Source organism: Myxocyprinus asiaticus, chromosome 35, assembly GCF_019703515.2.
Source record: "Myxocyprinus asiaticus isolate MX2 ecotype Aquarium Trade chromosome 35, UBuf_Myxa_2, whole genome shotgun sequence".
NCBI lineage: Eukaryota > Metazoa > Chordata > Actinopteri > Cypriniformes > Catostomidae > Myxocyprinus > Myxocyprinus asiaticus.
This window is the reverse complement of record NC_059378.1, coordinates 35,818,329-35,841,490: the sequence shown is the minus strand read 5'-3', so window position 1 is coordinate 35,841,490 and position 23,162 is coordinate 35,818,329. Positions and strand designations below refer to the sequence as shown.

The 23,162-nt window shown below is 36.0% G+C and overlaps 1 protein-coding gene across 2 annotated transcripts in view; it reads left to right on the top strand.

Annotated features, from left to right (window-relative positions):
* Positions 1 to 22,792, top strand: part of LOC127426097 (ethanolamine kinase 1-like) — a 36,273-nt gene extending 13,481 nt beyond the window's left edge. For both annotated transcript variants that reach the window (XM_051672619.1, XM_051672620.1), the window contains 5 exons: positions 12,877 to 13,019; positions 14,470 to 14,553; positions 14,703 to 14,863; positions 15,546 to 15,619; positions 18,467 to 22,792. In XM_051672619.1, the coding sequence (XP_051528579.1) occupies positions 12,877 to 13,019; positions 14,470 to 14,553; positions 14,703 to 14,863; positions 15,546 to 15,619; positions 18,467 to 18,539 (535 nt within the window). In that variant the 3' untranslated portion in view covers positions 18,540 to 22,792. The remainder of the gene's footprint in view (positions 1 to 12,876; positions 13,020 to 14,469; positions 14,554 to 14,702; positions 14,864 to 15,545; positions 15,620 to 18,466) is intronic.
* The last annotated feature ends 370 nt before the right edge of the window (positions 22,793 to 23,162 follow it).

Sequence of the window (23,162 nt, the reverse complement as noted above, 5' to 3'; positions counted from 1 at the left end):
TGTTATGTACCAAATCTTTTTTTCTCCTGGTAATTATTGATTGGGATTGGAGTAGCACAATAAACTGCATCTGGGATTTCATTCAGTTTGCACTCTTGTAGTCTCTGTGTCTGGGCCATCTAGTCACAGAAAAGAAAGACTAAGATTTTTTTATTTTATTTTTTTTATTATATACAGTACTGTGCAAAAGTCTGCACATAAGAAGTTTCACAAAAGCATTTGTCTTAAGATGGTTATTTATATCTTCAGCTTTAGTGTGTCAGTAGGAAATACAAATGTTAGACTCCCAAACATTACTTTGCAAATAGAAAAGATTAGAATAGAAGAACAGGGTGTAAAAAGGAAAAGGGTATTGCCCAAACTATTTTTCCGATGTCAGATTCCAATAGAATGGCCCCTGAAGGTTTCTGTGTTGTTCTGTCTTTTCTGAGCGCTGAACTTATTATTAATTGACTCTGTTATCAATTTTATCTGACTCCAATTTTATATTTTTCTGACTCCAATATTAGTTGACCTCTAATTTAGATAACAACTCTAATTCATTTCTGATCATTCTTTTAATTTGGTCTTTTTAAGTTATTGATTACTCTGAATCATCTTAATTTTAATTTGTCCTTTCGATCAATACTTGAATGTCGCTTAGAGTCTCACGCCGGCTGTTACTTCAATTATGTGGATCTCACGTCACAAGATAGCCAGCTAAGTTCATAGTCAGAGGTTGCAGGGTAATCTAAATATCATCTGATTTGGCTTCTCTCATAATCAGATGATACCATCGCTTTAGACACGTGCACACAACTTGCTATGACGGACGATAAGCAGTGACTGAAATCTTACATGGATTCTCCTATCATTAAGCTTCAGTAATGGTCTTATCCTGGTCTCATACATGTGGTAACAAACAGTATCTTAACACAATCTACTGGTCACAAATGATTTTGCAAGAATTCAGAATAAATCAAATAATAATTTATTTGCCAGGTAGGATATAAAACATTGTTACAAGAATTCAATCAAACCCAATTTCACATATGATCAGAATATATAAGTCAGAGGAACATAGCTGGCAATAAAACTAACACACAGCGGGAGATCTGATTACAGACTGCTGGTACACAAAACTACACACAACAATTGTGTGGGATATCTGACTACAGACTCCCCGAGCTCTTGGCCAACCTTCCTTAAATATCCAGACAGAAAACATTGTGTACCAAATGGTATTATCCTTTGAACAATGAGAATTTGGGGGTGAATCGGTTCTTGGCTTCTTGGGGTTTAACCTTATAAACACACAAGAGATCATTTAAATTGTAGGTCAAGGAGGGGGATAGACCTCCAGAATTATGCAGTATTTGGCAAAGACCTTATAACTTTGTCACCATTAGTTTTACCAACATGGGAAAGAGACCATTATACCAGTCGCACAGAGACCTCTAAAATGATATCAAACACATACAGTTGTTTTCATGGTATTTGGTTTTACATATAAATCTTATGTCTTTGTATTGGTCCTGAGCTGTTGAAGGGGGAGAGAGAGAAGAGGGGGCAGCAAGGTGATTTGCAATTTATTACACTGTGGTGATATTCAGGTGAAGATTTCAGCTTTGTAAAACAATGCAAAGGCGATTTGCAATTTATCACACGTGGTGATATTCAGGTGTAGATTTCAGCTTTTGTGAGAGAGTTCTATGACGTTTTGATTTTTACCGGAAATGGCGCCTTTTGTGTGTAGACATCCTTGTGCCAGCCTTACAAGGGAGCCCTGCAACAGATGTCATGGCCCCCACAAAGCCCCCCACTGAACATCATGTCAGTCTGAGATTAAATAAAGAGACAGAAGCAACTGAGACAGCCTAAATAGATAGAAGCTAGGGCTGCACAATTAATCGAAAAACTAATTTCGATTACGATTACGGCTGCCTCGATTATGTAATCGTGAAAACTGACGATTACAGCGTTCAGTGTAAGTCTGCTCGTGTTGCTTCAATTGTTTCTATTTACAGCGTGTTTTTGCAGCGGTTGAGTATTCTAAGCAATCACTAACATGTCCATTGAGCAAAGGATCTCTTTCCAACGAGATACAAGGGACTGCTGCATTATCTGCCTTACAGAAACTTGGATGTCTGCAGAGAATCCAGACTCAGCCATTGAACCCGCGGGGTTCTCCGTGCACCGAGCGAAAGACCTCTCAGGTAAAAGTAGAGGTGGTGGAGTATGTTTTATGATCAACAAATCCTGGTGTGATCAGAGGAACGTACATTCTATCAAGTCCTTCTGCTCTCCTGATTTCTCATGCTTCTGTGTCGACCATTCTGGCTACCGAGGGAGTTCACAGCGGTCATTATCACAGCTGTGTACATTCCCACACAAGCCGACACAGACCGGGCACTCAAGGAACTGTATGGGATTATAAGTGAGCAGGAAACCACGCACCCTGAGGCCGCGTTCATTGTGACCGGGGACTTTAATAAAGCCAGTTTAAAATCAGTCGCACCAAAATACCACCAGCACATTAGTTTCAACACACGACGGGACCGGGTTTTGGACCATTGCTACTCTCCCTTCCGGGATGGCTACAAATCCCTCCCCTGCCCACCATTTGGCAAATCGGATCACTCTTCCGTTCTGCTTCTGCCCGCTTACAGGCAGAAACTGAAACAGGAAGCACCCACCCTCAGAACGATCCAGTGTTGGTCGGACCAATCAGATTCCATGCTACAAGACTGTTTTGATCACACGGACTTGGAGATGTTCCGGTCCGCCTCTGATGACGACATCGAGCTTTACGCTGATAGCATAATGTGTTTCATCAAAAAGTGTGTGGAGGACGTGGTTCCAACCAGAACAATAAGGATCTATCCGAATCAGAAACCTTGGATTAATAGCGATGTTCGCACGGCACTTAATGTGCGGACCTCCGCTTTTAATTCCGGGAACGCGGAGGAGCATAAACAAGCCAGTTATGCCCTCCGAAATACTATCAGAACAGCAAAACGTCAGTACAGGAGCAAGATTGAAGGACAGTTTAACACCACCAACTCTAGAAGCATGTGGCAGGGAATTAACATCATCACGGACTTTAAAGGGAATAAAAACTCTGCCATGAACACCGCTGCCTCTCTCCCGGATGAGCTAAATACTTTTTATGCTCGTTTTGAGGGAAATAACACCGCCCTTGTGGAGAGAGCTCTCGCGGCCGAAGCTACAGAGGTTAGTTCACTCTCCGTCTCTGTAGCGGATGTAACACGATCCTTCCGACGGGGGAATATCCGCAAAGCCGCGGGCCCAGATGGCATTCCGGGCCACGTCATCAGAGCGTGCGCGAACCACCTGGCTGATGTTTTTACGGACATTTTCAACCTTTCCCTCTCTTTGTCTGTAGTCCCCACATGCTTTAAAACATCCACCATTGTGCCTGTTCCAAAACAATCAAAAATAACTTGCTTAAATGACTGGAGTCCTGTTGCTCTGACCCCCATCATCAGCAAAAGCTTTGAGAGACTAATCAGAGATTACATCTGCTCTGTGCTGCCTCTATCTCTAGACCCATTGCAGTTTGCTTACCGCAACAACCACTCCACTGATGATGCCATTGCATCTGCAATACACACTGCTCTCTCCCACCTGGAAAAAAAGAACACTTATGTGAGAATGCTGTTTGTAGACTACAGCTCAGCATTCAACACCATAGTGCCCTCCAAGCTAGATGAGAAACTCCAGGCTCTGGGCTTAAACAGCTCGCTGTGCAGCTGGATCCTGGACTTCCTGTCAAGCAGACGCCAGGTGGTTAGAATGGGCAGCAACATCTCCTCATCACTGACCCTCAACACTGGAGCCCCGCAGGGCTGTGTTCTCAGCCCACTCCTGTATTCCCTGTACACACATGACTGTGTGGCAACACATAGCTCCAATGCCATCATTAAGTTTGCTGATGACACGACGGTGGTAGGTCTGATCACTGACAATGATGAAACAGCCTACAGAGAGGAGGTGCACACTCTGACACACTGGTGCCAGGAGCACAACCTCTCCCTCAACGTCAGTAAGACAAAGGAGCTTGTGGTGGACTTCAGAAGAAAAGACAGAGAACACAGCCCCATCACCATCAATGGAGCACCGGTGGAGAGAGTCAGCAGCTTCAAGTTCCTGGGTGTCCACATCACTGAGGAACTCACATGGTCCATCCACACTGAAGTCGTTGTGAAGAAGGCTCATCACCGCCTCTTCTTCCTGAGATGGCTGAGGAAGTTTGGAATGAACCGCCACATCCTCACACGGTTCTACACCTGCACTGTAGAGAGCATCCTGACTGGCTGTATCTCCGCCTGGTATGGCAATAGCACTGCCCACAACCGCAAAGCACTGCAAAGGGCGGTGCGAACTGCCAGACACATCATCGGAGGTGAGCTTCCCTCCCTCCAGGAAATATATACAAGGTGGTGTGTGAAAAAAGCTCGGAGGATCATCAGAGACTCCAGCCACCCGAGCCATCTCACTGCTACCATCAGGCAGGCGGTATCGCAGCATCAGGACCCGCACCAGCCGACTCCATGATAGCTTCTTCCCCCAAGCAATCAGACTTCTGAACTCTTGATCTCCCACGATCAAAATACATCAGCACTGCACTTTATTACCCTTACTCTTATATCTCACACCGGACGGTCATAAATTATATTATTATTATTATATTATATTCTCTCTTAACAACTGACTATCAACCGACAGCCTGAATGTCAATACAGTACAATACTGTACATTCTATATATACTATATATACTTTTTTATATATTTTTATTTTTTATTTTTATTGAATAATGTGTATCTATATAGTGCGTATTGTATACTGTACAGTGTATGTTATTATTTGTATATTGTTGAGTGTAATTATGTGTATATCAGATGTTTAAATTGTGTTGTGTTAATTTGATGTTATTGTAAATTGGTATTTGTCTCATCACTGTCACGACTGCTATGATGATCAGAACTGCACCCAAAAATTTCACACACCATTGCACTTGTGTATATGCCTGTGTGACAATAAAGTGATTTGATTTTTTTTTTTTTGAAACGACAATGGCCAATCAGAGCTTCTTAAATTAATCCTCAGTCCTGTCAGTAATGACAACTGATCCTAATGTGCAGGTTTTAAACCGTCTGAATGCCCAGATGCTTACTTTATGTTCCACCTCTGTTTGTGGTGGCACACGAAAATTAATACTGAAGAAACATCACCTGACACTTGAAAAAAAGCTGTAGAACGAGCGAAAAGCACTTTGGAATTATTTTGGATTCATTGCATATTGCACAGCCCGCTTTGAACATAGATGTTAAATACACTGCAAATGAGCAACACGACAAAACTAAAATTCTCCCGTTCTAATCAAGGCATAGACGTGGTGTAAATAATTTATTTATTATGCTGAATGGACAGCTTTGTTTTTAATGAGCGCATTCGCGAGAGTGCAGAACTTTGTGCGGAGCGTCACTGAGCTCGCGTTGAAATGCAGATCTCAAACAGTGTAAACCTGCAGTGAGTGACAGCAGTCATTGTAATGGGAGAGTTTGTCATGTTGCTGGATTTCTGTGTACAATTTATTAAAAATCTTATACCAGTTTTTTTTTTTTTTTTTTTTTTTTTACATTTTTTTTCTCACCCAATTTGGAATGCCCAATTCCCAATGTGCTCTAAGTCCTTGTGGTTGCATAGTGATTTACCTCAATCCGGGTGGTGGAGGACGAATCCCAGTTGCCTCCGCATCTGAGACCGTCAACCCGCGCATCTTATCACGTGGCTTGTTGAGTGCGTTGCCACGGAGACATAGCGCGTGTGGAGGCTTCACGCCATCCACTGCTCAACTCATCACGTGCCCCACCGAGAACGAACCACATTATAGCAACCACGAGGAGGTTACCTCATGTGACTATACCCTCCCTAGCAACCGGGCCAATTTGGATGCTTAGGATACCTGGTTGGAGTCACTCAGCACGCCCTGAGATTTGAACTAGCAAACTCCAAGGGTGGTAGCCAGCGTCTTTACCACTGAGCTACCCAGGCCCCCCTAATACCAGTTTTGTTTTGTCTTGTCTTGTCATGTTAGTAACTAGGCCAATGTGAATTTGATTTGTACAAAATAGCAATAAAGTCATTCAGCTTAACTGTTCTAAGTTTGTTTTGGAGGTGTAGCCAACATAAAGAATATGGCATGAATAGCATATTCAGGAATCACCATCATTGTTATCGCATCTGCTCTAATAAGACCCATTTGCCACGCAGCTGGTATTAGTAGATTTAACATTTTCACGAATTGCACAAACTCCGATCACAAATGACTGTTTTTAATTTCCAAAATGCACCCACTGAGACTAAAAATTATCTAACGATGATCTTACATGAACAAGATCACCATTGAAGATCTAACAGGATGAATGGTACCCTGTCTCGCCACTAAAGGGCTTACTGAACGCAGTAAGTAACTTGGTCAATTTAAATTGGCTGTTAATAAGTTTGAAAATGGAATATGTGTCTTTATTTACAGTATGTGGACTAATAATTTAAGAAGTAATTTAGCAGTAATTTAATTTATTTTATACCATAGATATCCATTTAAAATAAGTTTTATATGCCCTAACATTAACAAATATTATTACAATATTTAATGCTTAAAAGATGCTTAAAAGAAACTGGAGTGCAGCTCATATCCACCATTGAAATCTGCTACTTTGCTTACTTTGTGACGTCACGGTAATTTAATATTTTAATCGACATTAATAATTGCGATTACAATATCAAGGGCAATAATCGACAATTATGATTTTTGCTATAATCGTGCAGCCCTAATAGAAGAACTGTGGTGAATTCTCCAAGATGCTTGGAACATCCTATCCTGCCAACAACCAAGAAAAGCTGTGTCCAGGTGTACCTAGGAGAATTGGTGCTGTTTTAAAGGCCAAGGTGGTCACACCAAATATTGATTTAGCTTTTTTTATGTTTACTGGACTTTGTATGACATTAAATGATAAATGAAAACTATTTATGTCATTATTTTTGAAGACATCCTCACTATGCAACACTTTTCACAAGTGCCTAAAACTTTTGCACAGTACTGTGTGTGTATATATATATATATATATATATATATATATATATAATTTATTTATTTGTGATGTGAGATCCAGCTTTTGATACTTAAGACCATTTAGGGACTCGTACACAACTATTACACAAGGTGCAAACATTCACTGATGCTCAAGAAGGCAACACTATTATATGCAAATATTTTGTGTAAATACCTGTTATGTAGATTCTGAAGGGCAGTACTAATATATATATATATATATATATATATATATATATATATATATATATATATATATATATATATATCTTTTATCTCTTATATTTGTATAAATTCTGAAAGGGTTTTGAAAACTTATGAGACAAAAGGGGAATGCACATTTGTGCACTCAACTATACAGTATATACATTAAACACCCGATTAATTAAAGTCTTTTCTTTGGCTTTCTATCTTGTTTTTGAACAACAATCTGAATTGAGCAATTCTGTGATGTGGCAACTAAAACAGCCATTTGGCTCCAACTTGTTTCAATTTAGGAGCCATTGGCTCCTTAGTCATTTTTTTTTGTCTGGAGCCCTGGCATGGGAACACTTTATATCATAAATACTTCAATGAAGGTCAAGCAAAAAGTTTCATGTGGCCAGGTTGTTGGGCAATATTCATAGAAATCTTTATAGAAGACATGTGCTTGCATGCTTATCAACCAAACACAATAAAACATAGAAAGGGGGCACAGTCTTTTTAATCATATAATAATATTAATTGTTGCACATTAAATTGGTAACACTTTACAATAAGGTTGTATTTGTTAACATATACTGTACATAACTTTTAATAAAAAATAAATATTAGTATATATTACAATTAACAATAGCCAAGATTAATGAGTTATTATATTTATAAAATGTAATATTTAGAAGTCTGTTTTTCCACCGTTGAAAATTTCCCCTGAACTTGTATAGCAGAATATGGTGTAACACCGCTGCTTATCTGTTTATCTTGACTTGGCAGTATTAATATAGTCAGCATTTGACTGATAATAAACAGTAATACTGATGTTTATTTAACTATTTATTGTATTTTTATTTATTCTTTATTTTAATGGTCAGCATTTGACTGATACTAAACGTACAGTACTGATTTTTATTTAGCTATTTGTTTTATTTTTATTTATTCTTTGTTTAAATGGTCAGCAATATTTGAGCGCTACTCAAGAACAGCATCTCAGATGTAGATGCTCAATAGTTCGGTTCACTTATGATATGCATTTAGAATGGCACCGGAGGTGCATTTTACCAGAATTTGAATAAGAAATGAATTAAACTGCTGTGAACTTGCCCACAAACAGACACATACAGGACTTCCTGGAGAGTTCAGAATGTCAAAATAAAAGCATGAGGGTTTAAAAAATGCACGATTTCAATATATTACTGTTGTATTTCAAATTAAACGTCAATAATAATAATATTAATAACAATTTATTATTATTATTGTCATCATTAGTATTTGTTTACAATTTATAACAATATTTGAGTTGAATGGGTTCCAAAAATAACTGTGTGAATGAAAAGTGGACTGATGTCTTACAACTAAATTGAACAAAAAAGAGATCTGAATCCTTTAAAGTCCAGATGCAAGTTGAAACATTTAAAAAAAAAAAAAAAAAAAAAAGGCAAAAATAAAACACTTTTCTTTTCTACTGAAGACTTGAAGACTGGAATTCCTGTTAATTTTGCTGCTACATTATCCAGTATACTAGTTAATAATAAAGTGTTTCTTAATAAGCTATACATTTATATTGAAATAATGTGTAGTTAGAGGTTTGTGTTTCTTTGCATATTAAAGAGTACTCCCAATTAGTTCCACACAATAATGTAAACATATTCTAAACTGATTATGCAAAAAACAACAACACTGGTATCGGCTTGGGATCGGTATCGGCCGATGCTGAGATTTCCGATATCGGAATCGGATTGAAAGAGAAAAAGTGGTATCGGTGCATCCCTAGTTGTGTCTGTAAGCATTAGGTACGTACATACAACTGTATTTAATGAAAACACTGTGATACCGGTGTTATTATGAAGCTTGAGTCCGTGGTAGTACTATGGCACCGGTATAGGCAACTGTGCAATGCTAATTTAACATAGAACCGTCTATTGAAGCGTTTCTTTTTTCGTTTTACTTTACTAAATATTTGAAAATAAGAATTGGCTAAATCTTTTATCTTTATCGTTTTACGCACATTTGTTAACAGATAGATATGTTCTTTACAATAAACAATCACTATAACACTGTGCTGATTGGTTTATATTGATTTATTGCACCCTCTAGTGGATGTAGGAGACATTGTTGATTTAAAAAAAAATCGGATGTCTTGTAGATTTTCCCCCTACCTGAAACGATGTCTTTAAAATTCAAATACAATTAGAATTTTGTTAATATTTCAGTGGAAATTTCGAATTTAGTTTCTCAGCCCTCTTGACAGCCCATTTCTCATAAAACTAAGTTTCTTGACTAAGAGCACTTGTCAAGATAACATGCTTTTGCAATGAAATGCTGAAAGTAAAATTAGTCTTTAAAAAACTTTATCACATAACCCCGATTGCATTCGTTTTTCTAATTTCGTACACTAAGCTGCGATGTACTGTAATCAGCTTCATTGTCAACGTTACCATGCTGCTTGCCTTTACGAGCTGCTGAGTGTTTGCATTCTGCCATTTATCACAAACCACAGATCAGACACAGGCAAAGTGATTTACGTCATGTGGCTGTGGCGCTATCAGCCATTAGAACATCTGTGTCACAAGGCTCACTGGCTAGCGTCTAACAGGGTGATTTAAATCCATTGTGTTCTGTTACTCTATCCTTGTTATAAATGTATGCAAAAAAGTATGCAACAAATCACAGATCGGTTTGCAGAGTTGTAACTGAGCCGCTGCAAGTTAAAAGAAGATTGTAGTAATAGCACTTTAAGCCCATTACCAGGAGAGAGTGGTCACACAGATGGACTGGCCCACATTATCAGCCATCTTAATTTCTCTTTGTTAATCTCTCCTTTGTTAAGTTAAAAGCCTGACGAAGCGTTTAGTTACATTTGTTTTATTGGAAAGTGTATTAAAGCATTTAACTGGATGAACTATCATTACAATCAAATAATTTCATTGAAATAGCTTGTGCAAAAATAAGTGATGTTTGCAAGGGTAAGATCATTTTGTGTTGGTGAGATTTGAAGTGAAATATATTTGCTGATTTGTAATTTCATTTTGACATGTGAGAAAGTAATTTTTACTTTCCTAGCACTATTGATCTTTTCTAAAAAATTTCTTTAGCTTTATGCTTTAATGATTTTACAGCATTTATTAGTCTTGGTTTGTTAATTTACAAGATAACACTTTACAAAAAGGTTCCATTCGTTAACATTAGTTAATAGGGATGCAATGATATGAAATGTTTTTGGCCGATATTGATACCGATTTTAACAAAAAACAATAGGCCGATACCGATATATTGCCACTTACCTTATTTTGTCATCAGATCACCGTTTTACTTTGGAATTATGCTTTAAAAATGTAAAAAGTGTTTTAAAAAAGTTTTCACATTGTTCTAACAATAATTAATTTCAGTTGAACATCGATTGGATCTGTTGAACATATGACAGGCCAAAATTAAGAGAGCCACAATGATAAATAGATAAATGGAAGATAAATAGAAGATAAAAAGAAAAATACCTATATATGATAACAAGTTTATTTTGTACTTCTAAAACATTTTTGCACTTCGGTTTTTGCAGTTCAAAACAACAGAACTCACATTTTACTTGTATGTACTGTATATGATAGAACATTACAAATTCATACTATGCATATGCAACCACATCATGGAAATTAAAAAGTTTTAACCAAAGGAACAAAACCTTCTTTTAAATTCTGTATTATAGTGGTATAATAGGCAATGAATAATGCCATGCAGACCGCTAGAGTGCACCGCTTGCTCATACAGTGCTGAGTGATGCGCTGAATGCAGAAATGCAGCCTTCTAAGGTTTAGTTATCGCGCAAGGCCATATTGCGATTTCAATCATAATTCAATCAATCATGCAACATTAATGGGTATCATGCCATCAGAAGTCAAAGTCTGTTGGTTTCAAGCATTTTGAATGGTTTCCCTCATCATGTAGACTATAGGTTTTCACAGCTGTCACATCCGTTTATTCATGTTAATTTTCTGTATTAACATGAGAACGAGAAAGAATATGAATATTTTCTCAGGAGCGCCAACCCTTCTACATCTTGTGGCTGTTATTATTTCTGGATTGTTCATTTAAATTCACAGAGTTTTAACAAAGTGTTACTAATTAAAGGTGCACTCAGCAACTTTTGTCTTTGTGTCATCTTGGACTTCCACTGACACCTAGTGGCTTGGCTGCAGCATCATTTAAAATCAATAGTTTTCAGTTTCAGATGCCATTGTAGAAATTTAGTATTCACTGTCAGCCATGATTACTTTAATCAATGAGTGAAAGTGTCAAATAACAGGATGGTTACTGAGATTAAGCGAATAGTATTCGGCCGGTCATGTGATTCTAAAATGGCAGCCCCCATGTGCGGACCCTCTCCATGTAGAATAGAACAGCTTTTATAAGGTTACTGATATGACTGGAGTCTTTATTTTAATGTGAGTGGTCATGATTTCCTTCATATAATGCAAAATTACAATTCATGTCTTTAGGAGTTAAAGTTTTTTAATGAGGAAAAAATTACTGAGTGCACCTTTAATTATAAGTCAACCATTAGTTTTTCATATCTGCATTTTTATGCTTAAAACCGATATACTGATGGTTTTAATTTGGTCAATAACTGGCCGATAAATATTGGCAGCTGATACAATGGTGCATCCCTATTAGTTAATGCATTAGGAACCATGAACTAACAATGAACAATATATTTTTACAGAATTTATTATGTTAGTTAATAAAAATACAATTGTTCATTGTTAGTTCATGTTAGTTCATAGTACATTAACTAATGTTAACATATACAACATTTGATTTTAAAAATGTGTTACTATATTTTGAAATTAACCAAGATTAATAAATGCTGTAACAGAATTGTTCATTGTTAGTTCATGTAAATTAATGTTATGTCCGAGGAGCTTTTTAAATGTGGTTGCGTTGCGTTTCACTTGTTTTCAGCGTCTCATGCCATAAATGGCGTGTTTTAAGTTGTGTAGTTTGAAACTTTCAAAAACTAAACTTTAAAACATCTCAAGACCACTGCATTCTGTTTGGCGTCGTGCAGCTGTGAGTTTGTTGCATGTGCAGCAGGAGTTGCACTAACTGCCCTCTGCTGACTGCGACTTGCAAAAACATGAATGTTTCAAGCTTGAATCAGGTAGCATATGAATTTCTTCATTCATAGGAAAATCTCTTATTATGGAATCAAGGGCATGATAAATTGCATTAAATTCTTTTGAGGAGTTATTTTTTAATATAATTAATCGCACTGAATTCTTATAATGTAAAAAATGTTAGTATATGCACAAATTAGCCAGCATTAATAAATACTGTACAAGTTATGTTTCTTATTAGTTCATCTAAACTGTTGTGTTAACTATTGGTAACATATGCAATGTTATTGTAAAGTGTTACCAAAATCTTGTTTATTTATTATCATATTTCCCTGCTGGCAAAATCAAACTTCCCATAGTACATTTTTTTTTATGTTAATCTGTTTGTGTCTTTGTTTTTCCACAATGTGCTTGAATCTAACAGATCTGGGGGTTTTTTTACATTCTCTCAGAATTCAACAGGAAGTGCCCAGTCAGGAAGTTCTGGAACAGGAAATGGCATGGATGAAGGAGCACCTGTCGCAGCTGGGCTCTCCTGTTGTGCTCTGCCACAACGACCTGCTCTGCAAGAACATCATTCACAACGAAGAAGAAGGTGAGTTTTGCTCGAAGTATACACTATTTACTTTCGTCAAATGTCCCTGGATTCATTGTGCACAATTCATTAGGGCACAGTACAAGGGGGATACAAATCTATTAACAGAATGTACACATTTTTATTTTTAGCTTAAAGACGTTAAGTTTCTGCTGATGAAATCAAAGCCACATGAGAAGGGAAAAGGAATATTAACCAATAATATCAAGACTTATTACACAGCTTTCTGGAATACTTGATACTGATTGGTTAATCACTGCATTCTGCATCAAATATTTTTGTATAACGACCGTTTAACAGTACTTAACTGTGCTAGTTTCATGTATCACACTTTCTTCTCACGTAAATGAAGTTCCTAAACGTATGTTCGGGAGGAGCGAGTCCATCTAATCTTTCAATTAACAGCTGTTAATTGAAATGATTCTTCAGTCTCAGCTGTTTCCAGCATTCCTCCACCTCCCCAACTCCACCTTTACCCTAGGCATCTTGCCCCACGTAATCATCTCCTATTAATAGTCCCGGGGGGATACTTCAGAGCTCGAGTTGAAGCTGCTTCATCGAGCCCCTCCTCCGTGGACAGCAAGCCAAACAGGTTTAACCTTAATAGCTTAAAGATTATATGGGCAAACAAACTCGTGAATAAAATATTTTATATCCATTTATTTATTCATTCATTTATTTGGTAAATAGCAGTGTAATAAGCAGGATAATGTACAGTCAACCTCTTCATGTCATATGCAGATCACATTTCTCCCCTAATGGGCCGTTTACACGACAACGTTTTCAACTAAAAACTGAAAACTTTTTATGCGTTTTGGCTGTTCGTTTACACGACAAAGGCGTTTTGGGGCCTGAAAACGCAAACTTTTGAAAACGGGTTTCAAAGTGCAAGTTTTTGAAAATGATGCCGTTATCGTCTCCGTGTAAACATACAAAAACGCGAATTTGTGAAAACGATGACGTCATGCGCGCGTATTACGTGTTCAGTCTATAGGCATGCGCGCAAGACATTCAAATCTACAATGGACTGTGTTTGTGCTGCTCAAGACTTGTAGTAATAAAGCAACATCATCGTATGTCCAGACAAAATTGCTCGATGCTTTTGCCATCTTCATGGTTGTATTCACCGCTCTGTGGAAGAATGCTTATGTGCGCAGGCGCGTAGTGTTTCTTTACAAAGTGACATCAGCAACTACTGGCCTGGCATGCATAATACAGCGTTTTTAGTCGTTTTCACAGATCCGTGTGAACGGGGATCATTTTGACAACGTTGTCGTCTGTACGTGAAACATTTCAAAAACGCAAAGGAAAAACTTTTCAGTTTTTAGTACATCGTTGTCGTGTAAACGTATCCTAAGGCGTAAAAGTTTAGGGTTCGCTTTCACAAAAACAACTAATATTTTGTATTGTTACTGCAAATCAACTTGGCCACACTTGTTTCTTTTTTCAGGTCATGTTCGGTTTATCGATTATGAATACTCAAGTTACAACTACCAAGCATTTGACATTGGAAATCATTTCAATGAGTTTGCAGGTGAGCAGAACCATAGTCGTGGAAATATCAACCTTATAAACAAATATCCTCTATGGGATTTGTTTTGCATTACATTGTGTTTAGCTAACACTACCTGTGTGTGTGTGTGTGTGTGTGTGTGTGTGTGTGTGTGTGTGTTCGTTCTTTAGGCATGAGTGAACCAGACTTTAACCTGTATCCCAGTCGAGAAATGCAGTTGGACTGGCTACACACTTACCTGCAGGCCTACAAACTCTTTACTAAGAAAGGTGAGGAGGTGAGCCAGCTTGAACTCGAGACACTCTACGTGCAGGTCAACAAATTTGCTCTGGTAAGTGATGCATGGGTACAGGATCATTGGGGAAGTATTTTACAAAAACATATCCAGGTCATTTACATTTCACCCCATAATCATAAGTAGACAATATTAATTGTGGGCTGTTAAGATTTGTTTTTATTGCAACATTATTTTCATGATAATTAAACCCATTTCTACCCAAACTCTCATAACTGTAATGCATTTGTACATTTTCTGTACTTTTTAGGTTATTTTGTAATTCCAGTATTCTCATTACTGTAGTACAGTTCTTTTTACAGTATTACAGTAAATCAATCATTTAAAATAATGTTTTTATTTTTATTCAAATCAGCATAGATTAAAAGCAGTACAACAAATGCTGTATACAAGTGCTGTATATGTTATATTTTATAATATATTTTATTTCGCATTACAGATTTTTTTTAAGATTGTGGGGGAATGTGCTTCACTTTCATGAAAATAATGTCACTATACAAGAAAAATCTTGGTCCTAAAAATAGGCTTTAATTTTTTTTCACGGGAAAACCACCTAAATATTTTGATAATACTGGATTTATGTAGTTGATTTATGGCTATTTAGTTAAGTGCTCGGATTACAAGCTTTTTGCAAAGTGATCGTGTCAGTGATATGTTTGTGTGTTTTGAGTGAGCTTGAAGGCTTTGCCGTTAAGTTCTTATTCTTTTGCTTTGGCAGGCCTCACATTTCTTCTGGGGTTTCTGGGCCCTGATCCAAGCCAAGTACTCCTCCATCGAGTTTGACTTCCTCGGGTAAGCAGCCTACCAACACAACAAACCTTTCATCTCTGTGATGGGGGAGTATCTATTTACAGACATAAAGATCATTGTCAATTTTAACTCCCACTGTGTTAAGAGATATGGGTGTTAAATGCAGATAAAGAGTGTACTATCACATGCTGATAATTAATTGAATAGCTAATACAGACAATAAACGGGCAAGTTTTGGTTCCAGAAGATGTTAAGATTTTGTAACTTAGCATAAGTTTTGTGATATTATATTGTTCCAATATCAACCAAATCAGACCTTTCCTGATTAAAAACAAAACAAAAAAACTCTAATGCTGTTCAGTTCTAATATGCTGACCAACATATTGTGCAATTTAAGGTAAGAGAAAATAACGCTTATTAATACCCTGGAAAGAAGATTGTTAAAATGTCAGTTTTACATATTACACATTACAATAATGATAAAACAAAGATTTATTATTTTAATTGTTTAAATTGTTCCAAAATGTACATTTTGAAATATATAACAAAAATTATTAGTTTATATATATATATATATATATATATATATATATATATATATATATATATATATATATATATATATATATATGTATATATATATGTATATACACACACACACACACACAACCTTAAACACTCTCTTAATTGTCCTCTTCAAGTTGCTCTTGATTTGGCATTTAGAGGGGAAGAATAAAGGTTACGTCATCCGTAGGCTGAGGATATTTTAGTAGGCATCATGTTTCACTCTATGAAACTGGCTTAAAGTAATGTATTCTGTAAACTTCCTACATCGCCAGTTTCCAAGCAACAGGTCATGCTTGCTCTCAGGCTGCACCTTTCAGTAACAAATCACTTCCTGCGCATCTCAGATAAGAAGTGCACTTACATTCTTTCCAAAAAACATGCATGCGTTTAGAAAAAGATGAACAAAAGGATATATATTTTGCATGTCATCCAGAAAAAGGGAACAAACTGCCACAGATATTTAAAATGATGTGGCATAAAATGGCCCTGTACTGCCCACTTTTGTATCTGTCATCTAAAATTGTATTATATTTTTGTTTATTTAATACATGAGAAATGGCACACGGAGACTTCAATGAACATTTTTGAGTAATGACGAATCGTTAAATCAGAGTTGAGAATCGATTAATTAAAACAGTGTTTTAGTTTAAATCTGAGACACTATTAAAGTAATGTAGGTGCCAAATCATACTTTTTTAATCTCCTTACAAATAACCAAAAGTGCAATTTTAAACAATAATGAAAAGAGGTATTTTATTTAACTTTTATTTTATTTAACTTAAAATTTCCTCAGCATTTTAAACGGGTTCAAATATGCATTTTTATTTTTTATTTTATTTGATCAAGTGGTACCTCCATAGCTACCGCTCACCCTATGTCTAACGACGTTGCTCTGGCAGTCACATGACAAAAATGGTCAGAGGGGCAATGTGTTCTGGTCTGGGGCGCAGAACAGAAAAAATAAGATGGAAAATGAAAAACAGTGCATTAAAATGAAGAAAATAATGTCCAAGTGGATAAAGAGAGATTGGTAGGCTTAACTAATCACTTTATCACTGAAAATCTTGAAGAAAGGCGTGAAGTTAACTGACATTTAAGGTTGCAGAGAGGTGCAAATGGCCAGTATCTTTTCCTGCCATGTGTTTGGGAATGAGCATTCAATGGCTTTACATTTAGAGAGAAAAGCTTGTTAAAAAAGTTGTTAACTGACCCTCCGCCCTGTCCAACTTATACTTGGGCTCTTCTTATTAACCATAACTAATGTTGCTGCACTTTGATACCTCGCCTGTTGTTGTCTCGCTGTCAAACACAACGTGAGAAACCACTGAATGTGGTGTGAGTAAATTACCTCAGGAATGATTAAACAACACCTGGATTAATTATTGACTAAATCCAAAAAAAAATGGGCAAAGAAATGTGTGATGGAGAGGCTTGCTTCAGAATCAGTCATGTTTGACAGTTAAGCCTCTATTTTCTTTCTTTTTCTGTTGAGATGGAAAAAACAATTGCAGATTAAATTAAATAATCGTTTTTTTATATAACTTAACTGTTTCATTGCTATGTACATGATTGTTCATAGTTAAATTCTAAATATAAATTTTTTAATTAAATAATTGGCTTCAAATATTATTGGAAAAAAAAAATGTATACATTTTTTTTTTCATATGTACCAAACTGTAATATTTGTTACATTTTGAAGCAGTCTGAAAAGTGTTGAGTTAACACTGATTTTGCATACCCCTCAACAAATGTTTAGTTGCGCCCCTGACTACAAGTTAAAGTCAATCAACAGCATATGTGGCATAATGTTGATTACCACCTAAAAATGATTTTAACTTGTCATTTTGTTTATATATATATATATATATATATATATATATATAGCAGATTACAGTAAGGAGCTTACAGTGAAAGTGAATGGGGCCAGTCCATAAACATTAAAATATACATTGTTTTAAAAGTATAGCCACAAGACCTAAACATTATACATGTTAACGTAATTTTAGTGTGATAAATTCGCTTTCTAGCCTTATGTGTAAAGTTATATACAATATATCATGATTATATTATTATGCAAGAAGAATGAAACTGCAGAATAGGGTGGGGTGATATACTGAATTAAGTCAAAACAAAATTTCATATCCATATGTTATAAGTAGCAGTGGTATAATGTAAAATCAGACAGTCATTATCACACAATGTTAAGGGTGATACAAGATTCCTTAAATTCAGAACCCCTTTATGAAGGAGTTCATTTCTGAAACTGTTGTCTACTAATTATATCCCATTCTAAATCTGATTCTGTTGTATTCTTTTTGCTAGGTATGCCGTGCTACGTTTCAATCAGTACTTCAAGACCAAACCTGCTGTAATGGCCCTGGAGATCCCCAAATGAGAAGACCAGACTGAGGGAGCGGAGATGGGATCTTCTGGCCTCTCCGTTGGTTGTTTGAATGTGGAATCAGAGGCCTTTTCAGACAGGGGAGGGTATGGGGTACAGCAAGGGCAGGTACTGGGCCCTCTTACATTTGACTGACAGCATGTCTGCCAAGTCTCAGTTCCACAAATTCTTTATTCCTTTCTCAAATACATGATTCATCTTTTGGGAGTCCACTTTTAGTTGATCAAGTTTCCCATCAAATGAGTGTGTTTTGATGTTTTAGTTACACTTTATTTATTAATTGTTATAGGGCACTTTGCACCAAAGCAGTCCTTGTGTTCTTGGAGCTGGGACTTTTGTGGAAATTCTTGTTTTGGGTTTTGCAGTGTAAGTGTAGATTGTCAAAAAGGAGGCCTATTGTGATGTTTAGCAAGGGGATATGTTGATACTGCAGGCTTTGGTTAAAACAATATAAATACAGAATGCTGATTCTGTCCTGCTGTGGTTTCATAATGCTTTTGTTAGACTGATTCGGCCCACCAAATGGCCCACAAATGCTCAAAATCAGATTTATTTTAGAGTACTGTAGACAAGAGTGAATTGGGTTAATGGGTAAAAATCTGGGTTGCTAATGCAAAGGTTTTGATTTAGAGCCAGTTAGGGGTCACTCTGGAACTAGACAGTTACTGAGGTCAAAATCCTGCCCCTATCCTGCACTATTAAGCACTTGAGCAAGTTACTAAACCCACAATTAGTGTCCCATAAGTAACTTTGGATAAGGTCGCTCCTAAATGGCAAGTAACCAAGTAACCAGTGATGTAAATCTGAGTTCAATCTAGACATTCCCAAGAAGTCAGGACCACGAGATCCCTCGCTGTCTGCAGGACCATGTTTCTGCCTCTTTAGCTTTTATGGCTGTGAGGAGTTCTGTTGAATTTTCCATTCATCACAGGCTGTGGAATATTACCACCTGCTGTCACCCCCTCCTTTTCTAAATGTGTGTTTGCATTACCTGGCAGAGCTTAAACTGAGATTTAAAAGTCATTATCTGCTCAATAATCATCTCTAATGTCAAAATACCCAGAAGACGGGACAAAATTATGTGACAGTGTTGCGTAGTTTGATTCAGGTCATCAGATGTGCAAACTTCAGTAGGGACTTTTTATTTTTTATTTTTTATAATAGTTCACTCAAAAATGTAAATTGTGTAATTATTTACTCTGAACCTATTTGACTTTCTTTCTTCTTTGGAACACAAAAGATGATTTAAAAAAAAGTTTGTTTCCATATAATGGAACAAGCTCAGAAAAGTACAAAACACATAATAAACCATAGTAAAAGTTAAAGAATGAAAACTATACTCGTGAACTATATTCTAAGCCTTTAGAAGTGGTACAGTTACTTTTACAGTTATTCACTCTCAAATCAAATCATTAATAGAGCGTTTATTACATATTTATACAGCTTCATCAATAACATCAAACCTTTTCATTCCGTCTCGTGATCAAATGTACAACATCATGTCATGAAGGCAAATAACCAAAGAAAGTCATACTGGTTTAGAGCGACATGAAGGATAATAAATACATATAAAATTTTTATTTTGGGTGAACTATTTCTTCAAGCAGAAAGAACAAGATTTTTGTATTTAAATTCAAAATATTGATTGCGGACTAGAATTGAATAGGCGTCTCACTGACAAAAATCACCCATTTTAAAACATGTTGAATTTCATCTTCTAGTTTCAATACTGTCAGTCTAGAATTCTGTTCCCTAATAGACCATTTCACATTTACCAGTCTCGTGTTGTTTTATTTCTTTGTTGGAAATATTATGCTATTTCCAGAATTTTTTTTCTGAATAAAACATTCCGGTAGAAACTTGCTAGAGCCACACAGTCATTTTTTTTATTTTATTTATTTATTTTTTGTTTTTTGTTTTTTTTTTTACCAAAGATGTTCACAAATATATCATTTAAGTCACTCCTGCTGTCATGTTGTACTGTATATTTAGAGGATATACATTTGAGTCTGTAAAGAACATGTCTGGGTCATATATCAAATAATTAATATTTTACTTAAAGAAAACAAAGCCTATTTTTTTTTTTTTTTTTTTTTTTGTGACACTAGTTCAACAATTCAGCACATTTTCCCTCAAATTCTCATTTCCGTAATGCAAACATTTCTCATTCCCTTTACTGTTATGTGAAAAAAAGATTTTCTTTAAAATGTAGTTTTTATACATCACTGTAGTTTTTGTTGTACTGAATTTAATATGTTGATTTAAAAATGAAAAAGTAAAAAAAAATGTCGTATTAAAGTAATGAGAATCTAGCAAGAATCACCATTGAGAATAATGGGAATTATGAAAAAAACTCTCAAGTAAAACTTCCAGAACATTTGGGAGGAAATGTGCTTAACTGTCCAAAAAAATATTCTTAATGGTCCTAAAGTAGACTTATGGTGGGGGGGAGGGGGGTTTGGGGGTTCTGTATAACCGAAAACACTATCTGTCTGGCAGCTTTCTGAACCCACAAGTGTCCTTTTCTGTGGTCAGTTAGTATAGCAGATGAAACTGTAACTGGTCGTTGTGTTTGAGCAGTTGGGGTCACATTGTAATCTCTGAGGTGTCTCTGGCTCTGTGTCAGGTGCATGTTAATAATGAAACCGTTTGAGCTGTAGGTGACGACTGAAAGCAGGAGAGGCCCCTCAACAATACTATGAATAATTCTGTAGCCAATGTTTCTCAAATGAGGTTGGACTGACTGATCTGTGCTGCTGGTTGTTTCCTTGTCTGATCCAAAATGAACTGATTTGCAGTTTTAAGTTGAATCTCATAAGGAAATGTCCTCACAATAAAAGGGAAAAAATAAGAAGTTATATTTGCATATGAAAATTAAGCCTATTTTTAGGACCATAAAAAAAGTGATGCTTCACAAATTTTTTTATATTTAAATCTTGATAAATTCAGTAGTCTACAACAAACACTACAATGACATATAATTAAAATTGTACTTTTATGAAAGTACTTTACAATTTGAATATATATATATATACACACATTACTAAAAGTAATGGTCCTAAAATATGTTTTTTTTTTTTTTTTTTTTTCCTCCATTTAGCAAAAAATATAGTTTCATATTTTTCTCTTGTGATTTTGGGGGAAATATGACCTGGACATTTCTACCCACAGTTTCCATGAGATTCACCTCAATTTATGTGTATGTCACTGTGTGGTCCTGCTTGTAAATGAGAAAAGAAGTGAAAAATATTCACATAGGTTGCATATTGCATGAAGAATGCTATGAATTTGAACGACATGTTCAGAGTGCAATGGCAAGCTATCTGTGTAGATGTACATATGTGAATGTTTCCACCAAAAAAAAAAAAGGCAAGACAACCACTTCGATTTGAAAATATGATGTAATTTATCAGTTATTTTTTCTTTGTTATGATGTGAAGGATTTGTAATGTGAAGGGGGAAGTGTTAACAAGCACAATTCCTGTTTCCTGTACAGTTTAACTTTGTTGATCTGAGATTATCATGTTTTCCACTTTAATATCAAGATCCAACATTTCAATGTGGCCACATCTTTTATTCCCTTTGGAATAGATGTTTATCATGGAACCATTAAAGCAAAGTTTAAAATCCTGTAGATTTTGGAGCACCAACACTGTATATTATCGTATATACATTAGTTATCTCTTTGATTTGAAATAACCTTTTTCAACATCTTACTCTTAAGGGGAATGTTTACAGGAAGCATCTTGGGGATTTTTTTGTTTTTTTTTGTTCCTGTTGCAAACATACCAAATAAGTCGGCTTCGCGCTTTGAGATTTTTTCTTTTGTGAATTTACTAAAAAGCTGAACAGAACCTTTTATTTATTATACTGTATCTTTAATATTTCTGCTTTTATTTTGTATATTTAACTGAACTGGGAGTTTGATAGGCTGTTAGGTTGACATGGACCAGCAGGGGGCGCTACTGTAGTGCAGTGATGCTTATATGGCAACAATGAGGAGTTTGTAAATACTGTGAAATTGTGGGGAAAAAGAAGAAGAAAAAAAATACTGTACAATGTTTTCAATTCTATTCAAATGTGGGGGAGAATATTTAACAATTGTTAAATTTTTTTTTTCAATAAAAATGTCAGTTGAATATGTTGCACGTCTGTCGTTGTAAACAAATTTGCTGATTAAAAATAGATTTGACATGCTAGGAATAACAATGAATAAATCTGTGCGCTTCAAAGTTTGTATGATTAAGAAAAACACTTTACGAAAACCTTCAAAAACATCGCCTACAATCAATATAAATTGTGTTTGTGTGTGTGTGTCTTTCGTAAAACCCGGTCAAACACTTTCGTTTCCTCCTCAACCTGTTGCTTGTCTCCAGACCTGCATTCTGTCCCATGATTCGGAAGGTGAACACAGGAAGTCTACTGTTGAGGATATCCTGAAGCACGCACATTCACACCCTTCTTAGGGTCAATGTACAGGAATCAGATTTCCGCAAGTCTCCCATTAGGGTACATGAATAAAGGGGGTTTTTGCAAATATATTTAGTAAGCTGACCTTTTAACCTCACCATAAATGATAACCTGCCTAAATGCATGCTTGAGCAATCAGATATTCAG